This window comes from Lactuca virosa, chromosome 4, assembly GCF_052849685.1.
Source record: "Lactuca virosa cultivar CGN04683 chromosome 4, Lactuca_virosa_CGN04683_v6, whole genome shotgun sequence".
Taxonomy (NCBI): domain Eukaryota; kingdom Viridiplantae; phylum Streptophyta; class Magnoliopsida; order Asterales; family Asteraceae; genus Lactuca; species Lactuca virosa.
Window position 1 is genome coordinate 8861459 of NC_136429.1, and position 20054 is coordinate 8881512.

The following is a 20054-nucleotide window of genomic DNA, read 5'->3' on the forward strand; positions in this document are numbered from 1 at the left end:
GAGGACCATATCCCCGACCTGGAACTCCAAGTCCGAACGGCGCTTGTCGGCATAACTTTTATGCCGACTCTGAGCAGTCTGAAGCCTACTCCTAACCTGCTGAATCCTCTCTGTCGTCTTGAGCACCACTTCGGTGATCCCCATGACCCTCTGTCCGACTTCACCCCAACATATCGGGGTCCTGCACTTCCTTCCATACAACATCTCAAAGGGAGGACAATCAATACTCGCATGATAGCTGTTATTATAGGAAAACTAAGCCAAAGGAAGGTAAGTATCACAACTACATCCGAAGTCTAAAACACACGCCCGCGACATATCCTCCAGAGTCTGGATGGTCCGCTCACTCTGACCATCCGTCTGCGCGTGGAAAGCAGTGCTGAAGTGCAGACGAGTACCCAACTCGTCGTGAAACTTCTTCCAGAATCGGGAAGTAAACCGCACGTCTCGGTTCGAAATCACCGAAATTGGCACTCCGTACCGAGCTACTACCTCTCGGATGTAGATATCAGCCAACTTCTCGGCCGAGATACTCTCCTGGATCGGTATGAAGTGAGCACTCTTGGTCAACCGATCCACGATGACCCAAATCAAATCCACTCCACATGCAGTCCTGGGAAGCTTGGTGATGAAATCCATAGTAATATCTTCCCATTTCCACATGGGAATGTCTAGCGGCTGCATCTTGCCGTGTGACCTCTGGTGCTCGGCATTGACCTTCCTGCAGGTCAAGCACCGCTCTACGTACCAGGCGACGTCCCGCTTCATGTAGGGCCACCAGTAATCGGGACGAAGATCTCTGTACATCTTCGTCGCCCCGAGATGAATGGAAAATCGGGATTTGTGCGCCTCCTCCATCAGAACCTGGCACACACCCCCGTAGTATGGAACCCACACCCTGCGGTGTAGTGTCAATAACCCTCAGCTGCCGTAATCGAAGGAGGAAACCTGGCCCATAATACACTCACTCTTACGATGTTCCTCCTTCATAGCCTCCTGCTGGGCCTCTCGAATCCGGTCCAACAGCGGAGTCACCACGGTCATCCTCATGCAGATGTCTCTGATCGGCGCTGCCTTGCGGCTAAGCGCATCGTCCACGACATTGGCCTTCCCCGGGTGGTAGAGGATCTCACAATCGTAATCTTTCACCACATCCAGCCATCGGCGCTGCCTCATGTTCAGATTCGGCTGATCCATAAGGTACCTCAAACTCTTGTGGTCCGTGTAAATGGTATAGCGGACCCCATAGAGGTAATGACGCCAAATCTTGAGGGCGAAAACCACTGCCCCCAACTCCAAGTCATGCGTCGGATAGTTCGCCTCATGAGGCTTCAGCTGCCTCGAAGCGTAGGCGATAACATGCCCTCTCTGCATCAACACCGCGCCCAAACCTGAGATGGACGCATCGCAATACACCACAAAATCATCCACGCCCTCAGGCAGAGCTAAGATTGGCGCCTCGCACAATCTCTGTCTCAGCGTCTCAAATGCGGCCAGCTGCTCAGGCCCCCAGCGAAATACAACGACCTTCTTCGTCAGCCGGGTCAAGGGTACGGCTATCTTGGAGAAATCCTGGATGAATCTCCGATAGTAGCCGGCTAATCCCATGAAACTCCGAATCTCAGATGGAGACTTCGGAACCTCCCATCTCATCATGGCCTCCACCTTGGCCAGGTCGACCAATATCCCGTTCTGGTTGACAAGGTGCCCCAGAAAATGCACCTCGTGCAACCAGAACTCGCACTTGGAGAACTTGGCATACAAGCTCTCCCTCCTCAGGGTATCCAAAACCTCTCGCAGATGCTCCTCATGCTGCTCCTGCGTCTTGGAATAAACCAAGATGTCGTCAATGAAAATTATCACAGACCGATCCAGCATCGGCCTGCACACGCGGTTCATGAGATCCATGAACGCAGCAGGAGCATTGGTGAGCCCGAAGGGCATCACCACGAACTCGTAATGGCCATACCGAGTTCGAAAAGCAGTCTTATGTACATCCTCCTCTCTAACCCTCATCTGGTGGTATCCTGACTGTAGATCAATCTTGGAGAACCAAGATGCTCCCTGAAGCTGATCAAATAAGTCATCTATCCTCGGGAGTGGGTAACGGTTCTTCACCGTTACCTTGTTCAACTCCCGGTAATCTATGCACATGCGATGCGACCCGTCCTTCTGCTTGACAAACAGGACCGGGGCTCCCCAGGACGAACTACTCGTCCTGATAAATCCCTTGTCTAACAGCTCCTGAAGCTGCATAGACAACTCCTGCATCTCGGGAGGAGCCAACCGATATGGTGCCTTGGCAATCGGAGCCGCACCAGGGACTAGGTTGATCCTGAACTCCACCTGTCGCTCCGGAGGTATCCCAGGCAGCTCCTCTGGGAATACATCCGCGTAATCTCGCACCACCGGAACACCGCTCACCGTCGCCTTACCCGCCTCCCGAGTATCCATAACATAGGTGACATACCCAGTGCAACCCTGCTGTAGATAACGCCTAGCCCTCGCTGCTGAACATAACGCTGGTCCGTGCTGTGGCCTCTCGCCCTGAATCACCAGCTCTCCTCCACTCGGGGTCCTGATCTGAACCAACTGATGCACGTAGTCGATCACTGCCCCGTTGGGGCTCAACCAATCCATGCCTATAATCACCTTTTTCCCACGCAACGGAATGGGAACTAAGTCTACCAGGTAGCGCTCCTCGAATAGCCTCAGAACACAATCTCTGAAAACCGCTGACGCTCGTACTGATCAGTCATCGGCAATCTCGACCTCTAGAGGGCAATCCAACATGCCCGAAGACTCAGGGAACCTCTTGCTAAGCGCAAGAGAGACAAATGATCGGGTAGCGCCCGAATCAAACAACACCTGAACTGGAATACCGTTCACATGGAACAATCCTAAACAAGACATATCACATGGTACATCAATATCATAAGCCACATAAAATAAAAGCTTGGGAGAAGAAATCATACCCGTCCCCACATCGGGTGCGGCGCGTGCCTCCTCGGTAGTCAACTGGAAGGCTCGGCTCCTCACCACTGGAGCCTCTGTCTTGCGCTGCCGGCCATCAGTAATCTGCAGGGTCGCTGGAGCTGGCGCCTTCACTGGCGCTGCTGCTGTCAACTGGGGGCAATTGGCCTTTTTATGGCCTCGCTGGTTGCAGTGGAAACACAACAACTCTGATGTCTGGAAAGTGGGCGCGGGGCGGTACAATCCCTGCTGAAGTGCCCCGTCTTGCCGCACTTGTAGCAGCCAGACGCTCCCAATCTACAAGCCCCCTCATGTGGCCTGCCGCATTTCCTGCAGCGGCCCTGGCCCTTCGGCCTAGTGTCTGCTCCCTTTGGCTTCTTCCCCGAAGCCCCAGTCATCTGCCCCTCCTCTGCCTTCCTCTTTCGGATGTGCTCCAAATCAATCTCCCTCTCCCTCGCCCTGGCAATCATGGAATCCAGGGTCGGACAAGCTAAGAAGCTGACATGCTCCCGGATATCAGCTCTCAACATGTTATGGTAGCGGGTCCTCCGCATATCCTCATCACCCGCATACTGGGGCACCAACAATGCCCTCTCCCGGAACTTGGCGGTAATCTCAGCCACCGTCTCTGTCGTCTGCCTCATATCAAGGAAATCCCTGGCCAACTGCTGAAGCTCCACAGCTGGCGCAAACTCAGCCCTGAACCTGGTCACAAAGTCCGACCAAGTCATAGCCTCAATAGCCGAGGCTCCCAACGAATCACCAACCGACTCCCACCAATCCCTGACCCTATCTCTCAAACAACCTGCGGCATATCGCACCTTCGACCCCTCAGGGCAGAAGCTCGTCAACTGTGCAGACTAAATGTATGCAATCCATCTAGTGGCTGCGATGGGGTCCTTAGCCCCATGGAAATCTGGCGCACCACTGCCCCTGAAACCCTTGAAGGACAGTGTGCGTGATCCTGACTGATTGAATGCCATATCGCTCCTGAATGCCCTGAGGCGATCCTCCATAAGCTCTATGATCCCTTCCTTGATTGACCCGAAAATCACCGGGGTCGACTCAAGGATACCTCTCATGATCTCAGACGCGATAAACTCGCGTAGTCCCTCGTCCACTGGCTCGGAACCTACCCCCGAGCCCGATCCTGAACCGGATCCTGATCCTGAACCTCCCCCTCCATGACGTGTGATCATCACCATTCTGAAACATAACACATAATTGTCAGAATCATACATAAACCTCGGGAGGTCTCATATACTCTACAAGTTTCCTGGTTCTATCCCGTCCCTCCTTGACTTGAGTACGGATCCTCTGCTTTCAGTAGTACGGGCTCATACTACTTTCCACATCTATCCGTACTTTCCTCAAGGATTGCTTTGACTTCACCAAGTCCCTTCTACTACCGCTGCACTCTTGCTAATCTCATCCTAGGCTTTCCCTAGGGTAACTCTCCAATTCACTCGCCTTCATCAGCTGTGTAAGGAGTTCCTGCTACCCTTACCTAACAACCTCACGAATACCATTACATATTACTAAGACCAGATAATTCTTCGAATGAGAGGTCCTACCCTACCACGGTTGGACTCAGACAAGAGCTGCGAAATAGGGCTAGACCTAACCTTCTGAAATTATTCAATCCTCGCAATATGTAATGTGACATATTCATTCATTAGTTAACTAAAGATAGTTAGAACTCCTATTATCACAAAGCAACAGCATTCGGGCATTGAGTAACCTAATCAGACATACTCTATCCAAACTTTCATATAACTGACTACTCAGTAATATTTTGCAGCTCAAGAACACATATAGCAGGCATATCAGGCATCTTCCTAGATCCTTAGCCCTAATCTAGCATGCAGTCCTCACACATAGGCAATAAGCATATAAGGCATCCTTCCTAGATCCTTATCCCTAATCTAGCATGCAGTTCTCATAATCGTAGCATATCATAACATAACATGTATGGGTATCTTGGGGAAAACTTACTTGAGCTCGGCCGATCGCGCATATCACACACCTTGTTCTTTCTCGAAACTTTTTATTTTTAAGTTTTAGAAAAACTATTTATTGTAAAAATATTTCATACCCTCGATTTGAGTTCAGACACCACCGGAGGTGTGTCCGAATCCCTTAAACCAGGGCTCTGATACCAACTTGTAACATCCCAAATTTTAAGACCAAAAATTTCATTTTTAATATGACAATTTAGAAAACATTTATAAGAAAACATACTTGAGTCATATCATTGCATAAAATCATAATCTCATGTCCCAAAATCATATCATAAAAATAGTAACAATGTCAGAGTACAATCCCCAGAAATCTCATAATGTGGAAATCCTTCGTGTGTGTGATGTGCCGCTACCGCACCGGCTCCTTCCCCTTCGCCGAAGAGGTGCCTGAAACAAAACTGAAAACTATAAGCATGAAGCTTAGTGAGTTCCCCCATCATACCACATACTATACAATATCATAACAAAACATACTGCCGGACAATTTTGGGGTGCCCGACCTACCCGGTCCGGCCATTCTGGGGTGCCGACCCACCCATATCAAGCCATTCTAGGGTGCTGACCTACCCGTGTCGAGCCATTCTGGGATGCTGACCTACCCATGTCAATCCATTCTGGGGTGCTGACCTACCCGTCGGTCCTAACAACCGAACCCTGGGGGCTATCTCATCCCCTGCTACTACTACCACATATATCATATCATAAACATACTGTCAGGCATATCTGGGGTGCCCGACCTACCCTTCGGTCCTAACAACCGAACTTGGGGACTATTCCCTCCCTACTACCACTATCACATATAACATATCATGCTAGCACATAAACATATCAGGTAGTAGCAAACCTAGATGAATATCACAAAGACAATCACCTAACATACAACTCCTACTAGTGGGCCGACATTGTGGCCGTAGACCCACAACTACTGGAAGGTAACTCACCTCGATGTCGTGTAGTATCTGCACGGTCCTCGGCACGAGAATCGACTCATCTCTACTCCCCAATCCCTACACAACAACCTTTTCCGATTACTATTGCATACTCATAACCCTTACAAGGGTTAATCCAAATCCAAGTCAAAGTCAAGGTCAAACCCTGGTCAAAGTCAACATCCAGTTGACTTGACTCGCCGAGTTGGTCCTCCAACTCGTCGAGTTCCTATCCTTTCAAAATGATATAACCCCTGACTCTACTCGTCGAGTCTAGCAAGAACTCGATGAGTTCACCTTCAACCATAGCATCGGGACCATCTTCAACCGACTCGTCGAGTTCATCTTCGTCTTATGAATGCGACCAGTCTATGACTCGCCGAGTTCTATGAACAACTCGTCGAGTCCGTCTTCATGAGTTGGGAGATTGCCTTGGACTCGCCGAGTCTGTTCATACACTCGCCGAGTCCTATGAGTTCCAGTTCCAAAACAAACCCTAGCAGGCTGAGTGTTCCTTCCACTCAACCAAAACCATTTCCAGATGTCGTTTTTGGGGAGGGAAAAAGTGTCCCGACTCGCCAAGTCACCGAAGTGACTCGCCGAGTCCCTCTTTGTACAAAACTATACATACGATTATAATGGGTCTTAATGCGTCAAAACCATAGATCTGGCCTCATAGGGTCCATTTTATACGTAAAGCTTCAAACTTGATGTACATGCATGGGGCCTTTGGCTCAAAAAGCCATAAAAAAGGGGTTTATATGATGCATGAGTCTCCCATGGCCATAAAGTTGGCACCTTTATGCCATGGGAACCCTCAATGGTTCCAGATCTGAAGTCCTTATCCCAAAATCGTGGTTGCATCCAAGCATGGCTCCAAAATGGCTTCTAAAAGCCCTAAGTTACTCCAAAAAGAGTATCTAATGAAAGGAGAAGCAAGGTCTGGACTTTTTACCTCCTATAAACAGGAAATGAAGCAAAACCTCTAGATCTCCTTGCTTCTTCTGAAATCCCAAGCTCCTTCTTCTTCTCTTCAACCTTCTAACTTGCACAAAATGGCACAAAAAGCTCAAAATCACTCAAAAAGGGTTTAGGGTTTCGATCTAGGATTTCTCTGAGTTCGGGGGGGGGGGGGGGAGGGGTGATGGAGGCTGGTTTGGGACGAGATAAAGTGTTTAAATAGGGTGCAAACCCTAAATATTAGGGTTTTGTCCAGACAGCTCCTACTCGTCGAGTCGATCTTCCGACTCGTCGAGTAGGTTACTTAAACCCCCGATCAAAAGTAGAGTCTACTCGACGAGTTGGGCCTCCAACTCGCCGAGTCCCAGAGTAAATTGCAACATTTCTTGAATTTAAATACGTACCAGGAATCGGGTGCTACAATAACATCGCAACCCCGGTGATTTCTGCCGTCAGTCAGGGTGTGACAAAGACTGTTTCCATTAACATGTTGTATGTTTGAAGACAAACATTGAAGAAATCTATCTTTAAAAAAATATTAATTAATATATCCATCAGGTGTTTGATGTATAAAATTAATTGCAACAATTGTATGGACACATGGAATCCCAGACAAATCCCACAACCTACATGACAGGTCGTAGCATCTAATTCCACCATGTAATTGTCACATCCTCATCTAGATTCAAACACATTTCCTTGACTATGAAAAATCAACCAAAACCTGCAATAATTTATATAGCTAGTAACAATATTTGTTGTGATTAATATAATTGTTAGAATGCATAAAATTAGTAATATACCTCATATTCTTTCCAAAGTGATTCATTCGTAGCATCTAAGTCCACCATGTAATTGTCACGTCCTCATCTAGCTTCAAACACATTTCCTTGACTATGAAAAATCAACCAAAACCTGCAATAATTTATACAGCTAGTAACAATATTTGTTGTGATTAATATAATTGTTAGAATGCATAAAATTAGTAATATACCTCATATTCTTTCCAAAGTGATTCATTTTCCTTATCACTGTTGGACAAACATTAGAATTCCATCTTTGACTTTCCTCATTCATGTGGCAAACCTATCCATTATATATAAATCCTTATCTCTTCAAGCATGGTGATCAAGGTTTTTTTCCTAGCATATATATATATATATATATATATATATATATGTATGTGTTTAGATTTTCAAAGTAAGTGTCTTAGTAGGAAAATTTTAAAAGTATATCTTAGATTTTCAAAGGGATTAGTCTTAACAAGAAAGAAAGTTGAAAGGTACGATGCTTTCAAAATGAATTATCCTAATAAGGACAAAAAAAGTTTAAAAGATAACATTTAAATATGTTATATTTCAAAAATAAAATGTTGTCTTAATCAAGGAAAAAGGTTGAATGATACAATTTTTTTCAAATCTAATAACATTAGATTTTCAAAGTGTATTGCTTTAATAAGAAAAATGTTGAATTGTAGAAGTTTTTAAAGTTAGTAGTCTTAATAAGAGAAAGAAAGATAAATTACAAAGTCTTAATAGGTTAGATTTTTAAAGTGCAAAGTCTTTATCAAGAAAAATATTAAATGAGCATCTTAATATGTTAGATATTAACATTATAACACTATAATTTAAATAGTAATACTATAGATGCCTAAAGCACATTGTTTTAATATGAAAATAGATATACATAAATAGGAAAGAAAATTGAAAGTATAATGTTAGTGGTGGTAACACAAATCATAGATGTTTAGATTTTCGAAGTACAATGGCTTAATAGTAAAAGATTACAAGTAAAAAAAATATTTATAGGTTATATTTTACAATTTTCTAGACTTTCAAAGTACAACGTTATAATTGTCTAGATTTTTCATGTATACTGTCTAAGTAGGAAAAAAATAAAAGTAAAATGTCTAAATATGTTAGATTTTTAAAGTGTAAAGTCTTAATGAGAAAAATAAAATAAAAGGTGCAACGTTTTCAAAGTGCAATACCTTAATACGAAAAAAGTTACAAAGTACGACATTTGAATATACAAGTTCTTTGAGAACAAAAAAGAAGCATGAAAACTTGAAAACTACTAATCCAAACATCATTTTTCAAAATAAAAACCACAAATATGTACGAAATGCAACGTCTAAGCCATATCTAGGCTCAAAAAAAAATTGACGATTTTTTTTCCGAAAAATGTTCATATTTATGCATTGCTGATGCATGCATGCCAATATGCTTCCGCAGTCAATATGACTGCTGATGCATGCATGCATATATGCGTTCACAGTCCATATGACTGCTGACGCGTAATTTTCAACTGTTGATTCCTAGTTCGTAGGTTCTCATGATTTTTTTAGTTCTTATAGTTATTAACAAAAATAAAACTTGTATAGATTTTCAAAATACAAAGTCTTAATAGGTTAGATTTTTAAAACACATTTTCTTAATAGGAAAAAAAACTAAAAGTTCAAAATCTTAATAGGTTAGATAGTGAAACTATAGTACTAGAAAAAAATAATGCTACAATTACTTAAAGTAGATTGTCTTAATATGGAAAAAAAATAAAGTAGTTGGAAAGAAAATTGAAGGTATAATGTTATAAATGGTAAAAAGAATCAAAGATGCTTAAAATTTCAAAGTATCATGTCTTAATAGTAAATGATTACATGAAAATTTATAATAAGATAGATTTCAAAAAGGATATGTTATAATAGTCTAGATTATTCAAGTATACTGTCTAAGTAGGAAAAAAGAGACGTATAATGTCTAAACTCCAAATATGTTAGATTTTTAACGTGTAATGTTGAAAAATACAACGTTTAAATATGTGAGATTTGAATATAAAATGCTATTGATGTTACTCAAAATCAAACATGTATAGATTTTCAAAATACAAAGTCTAAATAGGTTAGATTTTAAAATGCATTGTCTGAATAGGAAAGAGAAAAACGCAAAGTACGTCATAATGAGTTAGCTTAAAGTATATTGTCTTAATTTGCAAAAAACAAAGTAACAGGAAAGAAAATTGAAAGTATAATGCTACAAGTGGTAACCAAAATCACACCTGTTATAGATTTTAAAATTGCAATGCCTTTTTATCAAGAAAAAAATAACAGAAAATATCTTAATAGGCTTATTTTAAAAATACTATATTATAGTTCTTTAAAATTTCCATGTATAGTGCATAAGAAGGAGAAAAGAATAAAATTATATTGTCTAAATATGTTAGATTTTGAAAGTGCAATGTCTTATTAAGTAAAAAAAATAAAAAGTACAATGATTTCAAAGTGCAATGTCATTAAGAAAAAAAGTTAAAGAAATGTACAATGTCTTAATAGGTTAGGTATTGAAACTATAATGCAAAAAATTGAAATAAAAATGCTATAATTGCTTAAAATATATTATCTTAATATGAAGAAAAAAAATTAATAGTATCAAGAAAGAAAATTTAAAGTATAATGCTACAATTGGTAACCATTATAAAACATGTTTAGATTTTCAAAATACAATGTCTTAATAGGAAAAAAAAGAAGAAAATATCTTAATAGGCTAGATTAAAAGCGTCTAATAATATTAGATTTTCCAAGTGTAAAATAAGAAAAAGTGTAAAGGTAATATTGCATTGTTCGTTGTCTTAATAAGAAATAGAAATACAAATTACAACGTTTGATTAAAAGTATTGTAGTTACATTTTGAATATAAAATGCTATATATGTTTACCAGAATCAAACAAGTTTAGATTTTCAAAATAAAAAGTAATGTAGTTTTTTAATTAGTATTTGTAGTTTGTGAGGGTAGAAGGGTAAATTTACTTGCCTTTACAAACCATGTGAAGTAGTTGTGTAATGGGCTGTTGAGTAGTTAGTTCTATATCAAAACAATAATAGAGATGTTAGATTAGAAACCACGGATAAGAAATGGAATCGTGGATTCCGGCAGAGTTGGAATTCGAGATTCTATTTCTTGACGTGTTTGGTCGACAATTTGGACGGAATCCACTTTTGTTGGATTTCTTGAAATTCCATGTTTGACAATCACAACTAGGAACTGGAATTGTGGATGCCGGAGGAATTGGAATTTGAGATTCCGATGAATGTTGCCTTTGGTTGAAAATTTGGACGGAATTCAACTTTGTCTAATAAAATCCTTTGAATTTCATATTTGATGGACTTCAACCATTTATAGGGGCAGGTGGAAGGAATGCCGGTTTCATTCCTCCCTTTTTATTAAATGACCAAAATACCCTCGGTATATATTGAGATAGGTTAAAGAGTTGAGTGTGCATGCCGTTTTGATCACGGTTTAAATTTTGACCTAATCTTTCCACTAAAGAAACAAAACACCAGAAAGCTTATGATTCATCATCTTTTATGATGAAAAACAATCAAATTTAGTTTTGCTGCAAGGTAGGTTCGTCTCTGGCACCGACGACATTAAAAAAAGAACAAGGTTTTTAAGTAAAATGACTCTTTTGCCCTTATCTTCATCTTCTCAATCTCCTTCATCTTAAATCATAAAAACCACACGAATTTCAATAAACACCCAAAAACTAAAACAAAATCAAGATCCAAAAAATAAAAATAATTTTTTTTTAGTTTGCTTGCTGTTCATGTTTTTTTTTTTGTTTTTACTTTTAGTTTAATTACTGGGTTTTGGTTTGATTAGAGTTTAGGATGAAGGAGAAAAAGACGGGGACAAAATAGTCATTTCACTTGGGACTTCACGGACATTTTGCAACACATCGGACAAAGCTTGCAACAAAACTGTAGTTTATTTATTGACCACTGGCAATAAAGTAGTTTACTCTTTTTACCAATATAGGCAATGCACATTACTTTTCGTACATAACAACATACTTATTCTTTTACCCCTACTAATATGGGCAATGTACTTTGTTTGTTACAATATTGGCATATTGCTATTATTGGTAAAGAAATGTAAGTATCTTGATATTATGGGCTAAAATAATTTAGTATATTTATTTAATTTACCCTAAAAAAACAAATGTGTGTTACCTCTTCAACCCCCAAAAGATGTTGTCGTGGCTTTCCCCATACCAATGACAATTTATCAAACTGCCAAAAATATATGAAAAAGAATAAGTTTGTCATTGCCCATATTAGTAGCTAGGGAAATGGAAGAGATGAAAAAGACATTGACAAAATGGTCCTTTTCATAATATAGGCTGTTTAAAGTTGGGACCCAGAGACATTATCACACCAAGAAATTAAAAAAAAAAGATTTTGTTTTTAGGGATTTAGGGTTTAGTTTTGCTCCTTCAACATATATGATAATTGTTTTTATAGAAAGAGAAAAATTTGTTGAAAATGGAAATGAAAGAGATGATGATGAAAGGGACAAAATGGTCATTTAGACCAAAAGCGGTTGAGAAAGCATGAAATAAGGACCAAAAAGATTCCCATTAGGACCTAAACCACCAACCTGACAATAAGAACATGCTGTTTGTTTAACTTTAACTGTAGCAAGAGACTCCTCCACTATACAAGTAAAGAGAAGTGAATGTTATTGTTAGACCTAAAATTACATAACAAAAATACAACATGCTGCTAAATAAATTCAATGTAAAGCAACATGAACTGATGATCAAGTAACAAACTACTATCTGTTAGTACTTTTATAATCTCCATTTTTGTATCCATAAATTTCAGTTAGTGAAAAGAACAGCATGAAAATTTTAACAACTACATATGTACATCGGACAGGGGAAAGGGCAAGAGAAAGACCACTGATATAGACCTCACTTAATTATGAATTTGACATTAATAACTTTTTAATTAAGTCAACTTTTTAACACACAAATCCAGAAAATATAAGACATCATTATCCAGGTAGCACTTTATCAGTGCAGCACTTACTGAAAAAGAAAAAAGAAAAAAAGGTTATTTGCCTTATATCAGGAACAATACACAAGCTGATATAAGTTTTTTTCCAAAATCAGTTGGATATGCTAATAATATATCAAACCCATCAGATATAAAAATTAAAACCCAAAGTTTACAAAACATGCAAGAATCTGAGCAAAACCTTTGAAACATGGAGAAATGTAACAGAAATGAGTATACAGCTTCTAAAAGAGGCATGCCAAATAGAAAAATCCTCCACTTGATACAAGTATGGAAGTTTTAGCAATGCCATACAAATACAAAGCCATTTCACTGCTTAATTAGGTAAATCTTTTTGGAGTATAATGTCCTAAAAACCAAAAAAAAATTGAAAGTTCGATGCTATAAGTTAATGGGTAGATTATTCAATGTATAATGTCACAATAAGAAAAAAAAAATCGAAGTACTATTTTATAATTGGGGAAATCTTTTTAAGCATAATGCCCTAAAAAAAAAAAGATGAAAGTGCAATGCTATAAAAAGTTAAAGAGTTTATATTTACGGATGGTTATTTTTCCAGAAAAATGTACTTTATGAAAAAATCCAAGTCATTCAAGTTTTACTTTATGAAAAAAATTAAAAAACAAATTAATTGTATCACAGGAAATGCACTTACATAAAATTCCCAAGGATTTGGTTCATGATCAAGTCCCCCATCTTGCATTACTCTGTATCACACACATGCCATTATGAACTTCACATATATATATATATATATATATATATATATATATATATATATATATATATATATATATACATTGGACACTTTTTACATCATATTAAAATTGATATTTAAGGAGTGAGTGATTAACAAACATGTTGATAGGTCATGTTAAGAAGCAGGGGTAAATGATTAACAAACATGTTGATAGGTCATAGGATCCTTGTCATTAAAAAAGAAACAATCAGCATTCATTATAAACAAAACCATGTAATTTTAATGGGAGAATGAGAAACAATGGACTTTTAAAACTTTACATGTAACTAACAGGATGATCAAAGGCTGATAAACCATGCATGTTGGTCCATCCAAAATCAGCAGGGGAAAGTATATAAATAATTTTAAAATGATAAAATTTATAACTAAAATGTTCAATAAAAGAATTGACTAAATAAGTATAGAGCGTAGCAAATAAGAAGTTCTGAAGGCGTTTCCATGCAATATTCAACATTTTTTATTTTTTTTGATAAAAAAGCACATCAATTCCCGAAGATAAAAAATAAGCACAAGTTTTAGGAAAAGAGGGGTATTTCAAGAAATACACAAACAGGGTCATAGCTACCTGTTCACTTACATATCGTTTCCATGCTTGTAATCACCCTTTTTTGAGATTCAATGGAACTAAAAATGTACCTTTAAACATTAACAGAAAAAAGGGTGATGAATTAAAAACAATAAATTATCATTCCCTAATTGAATCTCTAATGGCTTAGTAAGTTGTTTAATATTTGAATTTGGCTTGTGATTATGTCTACATCATAATTTAATCCAATAACAGTTTCACCCTCAAAACAACTCTTCAACTTAATTAATACATTTCATCAAACACCTAAAGTGCACAGAAGAACAATCTACAACTAATTTCAAAACTATTTAAACTTTACCAACATCACCACTTGCTTGATAGATGCTTTGGATCAGGCGACCTAATTCAAAAAACCAACAAAACAAAAAATAAATGGAGGAGAAAGAGAAAGAAATAGCCTTACATAATTTATTTTTCTATTAGTTTTTATATGAGCATACAAAAGGGCAACTTGCTCTTCTCTTTTTACCAATATAGGCAATGTACATTACTTTTTACACATAACAACATACTTTTTTTACCCATAACAGCAACAATGTACTTACCAGAGAGGATATCCTTCTCATAGCAATGTACTTTCAGTGATTGCTTATTATATATATATATATATATATATATATATATATATATATATATATCATCTTACTTTCATTTCATCTTATTACAACATTGTACTTTCAACATCTACCCAGTTTTAGAAATGGCATACGAGCATACAAAGAGATTTTACAGCTTAATTAGAATAATGTCTTAATAAGCAAAAAAAAAATGAAAGTATGATGCTATAAATAGTATGTCGATAAGAAAAAAAAATGGAAGTACAATGCTATAATCCAATACATGATCCCTGTTGCAATGTTATACAATTGAACTTGTACCCAGAAACAACACAACAGTTGACCAAGTTGTGGCTTACTTAATGAAGCAACATCTGTATTGTTTGGGTTTTAATATTTAACAGACCCATGGGCCAAAAAAACATTATGAGTACCAAAATTTCAAAAAATATTCATTTTTAGGGAAATCTTTTCAGGGATTAGGGCTCCTCAAACGTACGTATACGACAGATAAGTTGAAAGAAAAGTGATGAATTTTGTTGGGAGTAAGTTATGCTCCTTGAACATGGAAATGGAAGAGTCATGCATTTTCAAAAAATTAAACATATGGATTGTTAAAGTTGCAACCTAGAGACCAAACACATAAGAAATGATTACCATATTTAAAAAAAAAAGGGTTTTTTCCAAAAGCAGTTGGATATATGCTAATAATATATATCAAACCCATCAGATTTAAAAACTCAAGAAGCTGGAAGGAAAAAATTTGGTTCCTACTGCATTTTCTATTTTAATATTATGGCTTGCCAAACATCATAAAGGAATTCATTGTGCTATTATATAAAGTTGAATTTTGTACTGTTTAAAATTGTTAATTGCTACCAAAAGAATTTACCATTTTGATCAGCTTCTCCTTAATCTGCTTTGGCAACTCAAGAATCTCAGGGGTCTGTACGTCTAACAAATCAGAATATTAGAAAGATAAACTGATATTAATCATTTTTTTTAATAAAAAGGCTCATCAATTTCCTGAAGATAATAAATAAGCACAAGTTTTAGAAACAGAGGGGTATTTCTGGAAATACACAAACAGGGTCATAGACTCGTATGATCTTTTGTAATCACTGGATAGAAAGAAGGCCTTAATTTGATAAAGCACGTTCATGAATTTCGTAACATAAAATCACCCAATGCCCTTATTTGAGATTTTTTATTCAAAGGAACTAAATTTGTACCTTTAAAAAATATCTTGCAGGTGTTTTTCATTTCTGCCTGACCTTAGTTTCTCTGTATCACATGCAATTATCAATTTCACACACATATATATATATATATATATATATATATATATATATATATATATATATATATATTCAATACTGATTTTATGCTTCAGATTAATCGGCAAAATATCTTTGCTATCACATGCTTTTATTGTCAATAATTGTATATAAACTCTAGTAAGCTGATAATTAGCTTGTGTATTGAGTATATATTGAGGATTCTTCTCAAAGAGAAGACCCATCTTTTTCCCAAAAAACTCTCTAAATTGTCAAATTATTAGTGCAGTTTGTGAGGGTAGAAGAGTAAATTTACTTACCGCTTTTTTAATTGGATCAGAATCCAGTGGAAACAGAAGCAGTTGTTTTGTTTGAAGTAGTTGTGCAATGAGCTGCCATATCAAAACAATAATAGACATGTTAAAAACCGCAGCTATGAAATGGAAATGCGGATTCCGACATAGTTGGAATTCGAGATTCCATTTCATGACATGTTTGGTTGACAATTGGGACGGAATTTAGTTATGTTGGATTTTCTTCAAATTCCATTTTTAGTAATCGCTTCGCAGCCAAGAATTGGAATTGTGGATTCCAATGGAATTGGAATTCGAAATTCCATTCAATGGTGCATTTGGTTGAAAATTTGGACAAAATTCAACTCTGTCAAATTCCTTCCATTTTCAAGTTTGATGGACTTCAACCATTCATGAGGGCAGGTGGTTGAAATTTGTCCTAATCTTTCCATTAAAAAAAAAAAAAACACCAGAGAGCTTGTGATTCATCTTTCATGATGAATAATGATATTGGAGAGAGATCACTCAAGCCCTGTGAGAAAGAATAAAAAATGTTTCTTACAAATAATTAACAATCACGGTGTAAAAAAAATTGTTTAAATAAAAAGAATGATTAGTTTTAAGTAAAATGCCTTTTTTTCCCTTATCTTCTTCATCTTCTCAATCTCCTTCATCTTAAATCGTAAAGACCTAACTAAATTCAATCAACACCCAAAAATTAAAACAAAATCAAGATCAAAAAAAAAATTCAAACGTAAAAACCTTTAGTTTTCTGTTTTTTTCTTCAGTTTGTTGGTACCCTGGATCTTAATTTTTTTTTTTTTTAGTTTTAGTTTAATTTTTGGGTTTTGGTTTGATAAAGTTTAAGATGGAGATTGAGGAATTTTCAGATTTAGAGGATGAAGGAGAAAAAAGAGAGGGACAAAATAGTCATTTCACTTGGACTTCACAAACATTTTGCAATGCTATCAGTACCAGTACCAGGCAACAAAACTATACTTTTATCGACCACTTATGCACCAAACGAAATATCTAGATGAAAACCAAAACTTTTGAAATATCACAAGGACAAAATTGTAATTTACTCTATAAATAATAATATTGGCATGTTACCTGGCAATAACCAAAATGAAAGTTGTAGAACGAGTAAGTCATCAATATGATATATCATGCAAAAATGCATACATTTGGATTATATAGAAAGACAATGAGCTGTCAAGTCCTTACCTTAAAAACAAAAATAAAATACTTAAAATAACTTGGTTGTTTTCATATATTCGATAATAATTGGAAAACAAAATTATCTTCTATTAAAGTATTAAGATATGATCCAGTAATAACAAAAATTGCAATACCTGATCCCATTTCTTGTACAGATCACCAGAAAGAATGAAATGAAATCCATACTTTCTTAACATAATTGGAACAAGCATCACAGCTGAATGAAGAGGTTCCTGCAAAAAAAAAAATCCCATATATAATATATTTGTTCACAAAAGGGAATTGACTATTATCTCATCAGAGATACGAAAGTATACATCAGCACCCTCTTTCTTTATATTGACCACTTGATTTTAACATTTCAACACACCATGAGGCATTGATGTCCTAACACGCTAAATAAAAGCACACTTTTTAAATAAATTAAAAGAAATAACAAATATTTGTTGTAAAGAAGTACCAGGCATACTAAATAAGTGTTGAAGGTGCTTTCCATGCAATATTCAGCATCTTTTTTTGATTGATTCAACATGAAGTATGTTAATCCCATCATTTCCTGCAGATAATATATAAGCACAAGTTTTAGGAACAGAGGGGTATTTCTGGAAATAAATAAACAGAGTTACAAACTCATATCTTTTGTAATCAGTGGATAGAAGACGGAAATCACCCAAAACCCTTATTTGAGATTCAATGGAACTAAAAGCTCAGCATATAAAATGTTAAAGAAATCACAACACCTCTTGGAAGTACCCTCATTTGATTAAGATTCAAGCTCACTTTCCTTATTCCCCAAAAAATCAAATTTCAATCTCTAAAATCCTGCAGTACACATGAGTCCAAATACTTTTGTAGAAATGACAATCAAAATGTGTTTCAAATATGGAAATTTTACACTTCAGCCTAGTGTATATTAATTGGAAAGGAAACCTAACTTAACTAAATAGAAACACACAATTTTATATGCAAACTTTTAGTTATAAATTTTCTTTCCCTAATTGAATCTCTAATAACTCCAATAATTTAATCCAATAACATTAAGACATTTCATCAAACACCTAAAGTGCGTAGAAGAAGAATCTACAACTAAACAGTACTTTTTTGGGTTTCAAGACTATTTAAACTTAACTGTTGCTTAACCAATCATCTTCATTTGATGGGTGCTTTCTATTAGGTGACCTGGTTCAAAAAACCAACAAAACAAAAAATAAATGGACGAGAAATAGAAAGAAAAAAGAAACCCAGAAATCAGAGGAGAAAAGACACAATTAAACTCACTACCTAGAAATCAGAGGAGAAAGACCTGGACTCTTTTTTTTGATCGATGATGACGGTGAACCAAACTGACATCGGAACCAGACGTCACACTACAACTACAAAGAATAAAGGTAGAACCCAATAGCCCGATGAATCCAGTGATGAAGGGAGACCTGAAGAATCTTAGCCTAATTTTAAATACCTAACAAAAACAAAAACGAAATCAATAAAATACACACACACAAAAAAAATCAAGAACGTTACCTAACAGAGGAAGAGGGAAACGCAGAGGATTGTTGAACGCCGGAGAATGAAAGAAAGAGGAAACGGTGGTGTCGATAGAAGAAAAAGAGAGGAAGACGGTGCCTGCAACTGCAAATAAAACCCTCGTTCTTCAAAGAAACATGTATGTCTCCGGAGGTGTTTGGAGAGAAGCGAGAAGGATGAGTGGAGAAGGTTATTTTAAGCGCGAATACACCGACCCAACCCTTTCGACTTCCGATTTCTAACGGTTCTTTTTATAAAACATTCCTAAATTACCAAACTAACAAAATAACATTCTAATTTATCTTAAGCCGCCTCACCCTTAATTTTTGTTTTTTACTTTTGTAAACCACATTTTTTTCTTTTTTATTAAAAACTAGTCCTTACGTTTTTTATTCTACACTTTGACCCATCTTTTTTTTTTTAATTTTTATTATAAATTTGGTCTAAACATTTTTTTTTTACAACTTTCTTTTTATAAATTTTCTAACATTTAGGCTTTTCAAAAAAAAAATATTTTGTTACAACTTTACAAAATTAGATTTTTTCTAACTATTCTTTTATTTGTGTTTTTATATATGCTGTTTTTTTTAGATTTTTTTGATTTTAAAAAATATATTTCTTAATTCGTTTTGTATATTCTACAAAAGTTATTTTTTACATCTTTGTTTTTTTTCAAATTGTTTTTAAAAAATTTGTATTCTTTAGAAAACTATTTTTTACAAAGATTTAAGCATGCTATATTCTCCGCAATATATATTATGTCCCATCCAAATTCCTTTGTTTTACAATTTTGGAACTGTGAAAACATTTAAATATTTCAAAAGGATGCTCATCCTTAATTCAAGTAATATAATATTTAAAACGTTTGTCGTTTTCATAATCTTTAAATATCTTTTTTTTGAACCGGCAAAAGATATATTTTATTTCATAACATATTCACCTAACTAGCAAGAAACTAGGACAGGTGATTTTACATTGTTTCAGATACAAAGAAAGGGATAATCTTTACAATATCTACCAATATGTAACTAAATAAAAATAAAAATGTTGAAATATTTAAAATATCGAAAAATCCAGTCACTATCTAGACTTCAAC

General features: G+C 36.5%; 1 protein-coding gene across 10 annotated transcripts; it reads right to left on the bottom strand.

Annotated features, from left to right (window-relative positions):
- Positions 1-5257: 5257 nt before the first annotated feature.
- Positions 5258-19189, bottom strand: LOC145169294 (uncharacterized). 10 transcript variants are annotated; one of them, XM_079087869.1, is made up of 21 exons: positions 18956-19189; positions 18716-18893; positions 18175-18613; positions 17895-17990; positions 17569-17667; positions 16622-16745; positions 16241-16312; positions 15876-15927; positions 15536-15597; positions 14385-14426; positions 14063-14133; positions 13393-13444; positions 12316-12371; positions 11889-11948; positions 7878-7969; positions 7687-7798; positions 7514-7607; positions 7288-7408; positions 6879-6964; positions 5936-6001; positions 5258-5381 (listed from the first exon to the last, which is right to left on the bottom strand). In XM_079087869.1, exons 4-6 carry the CDS (start codon positions 17985-17987, stop codon positions 16665-16667), a joined length of 273 nt encoding a protein of 90 aa, XP_078943995.1. In that variant the 5' UTR covers positions 17988-17990; positions 18175-18613; positions 18716-18893; positions 18956-19189; the 3' UTR covers positions 5258-5381; positions 5936-6001; positions 6879-6964; positions 7288-7408; positions 7514-7607; positions 7687-7798; positions 7878-7969; positions 11889-11948; positions 12316-12371; positions 13393-13444; positions 14063-14133; positions 14385-14426; positions 15536-15597; positions 15876-15927; positions 16241-16312; positions 16622-16664. The 10 variants fall into 10 exon arrangements, 8 of the variants coding, with proteins under 8 accessions (XP_078943995.1, XP_078943996.1, XP_078943994.1 ...); XR_013742413.1 differs by having other exon boundaries at positions 16241-16907; XR_013742412.1 differs by having other exon boundaries at positions 16241-17440.
- Between the last annotated feature and the right edge of the window lie 865 nt (positions 19190-20054).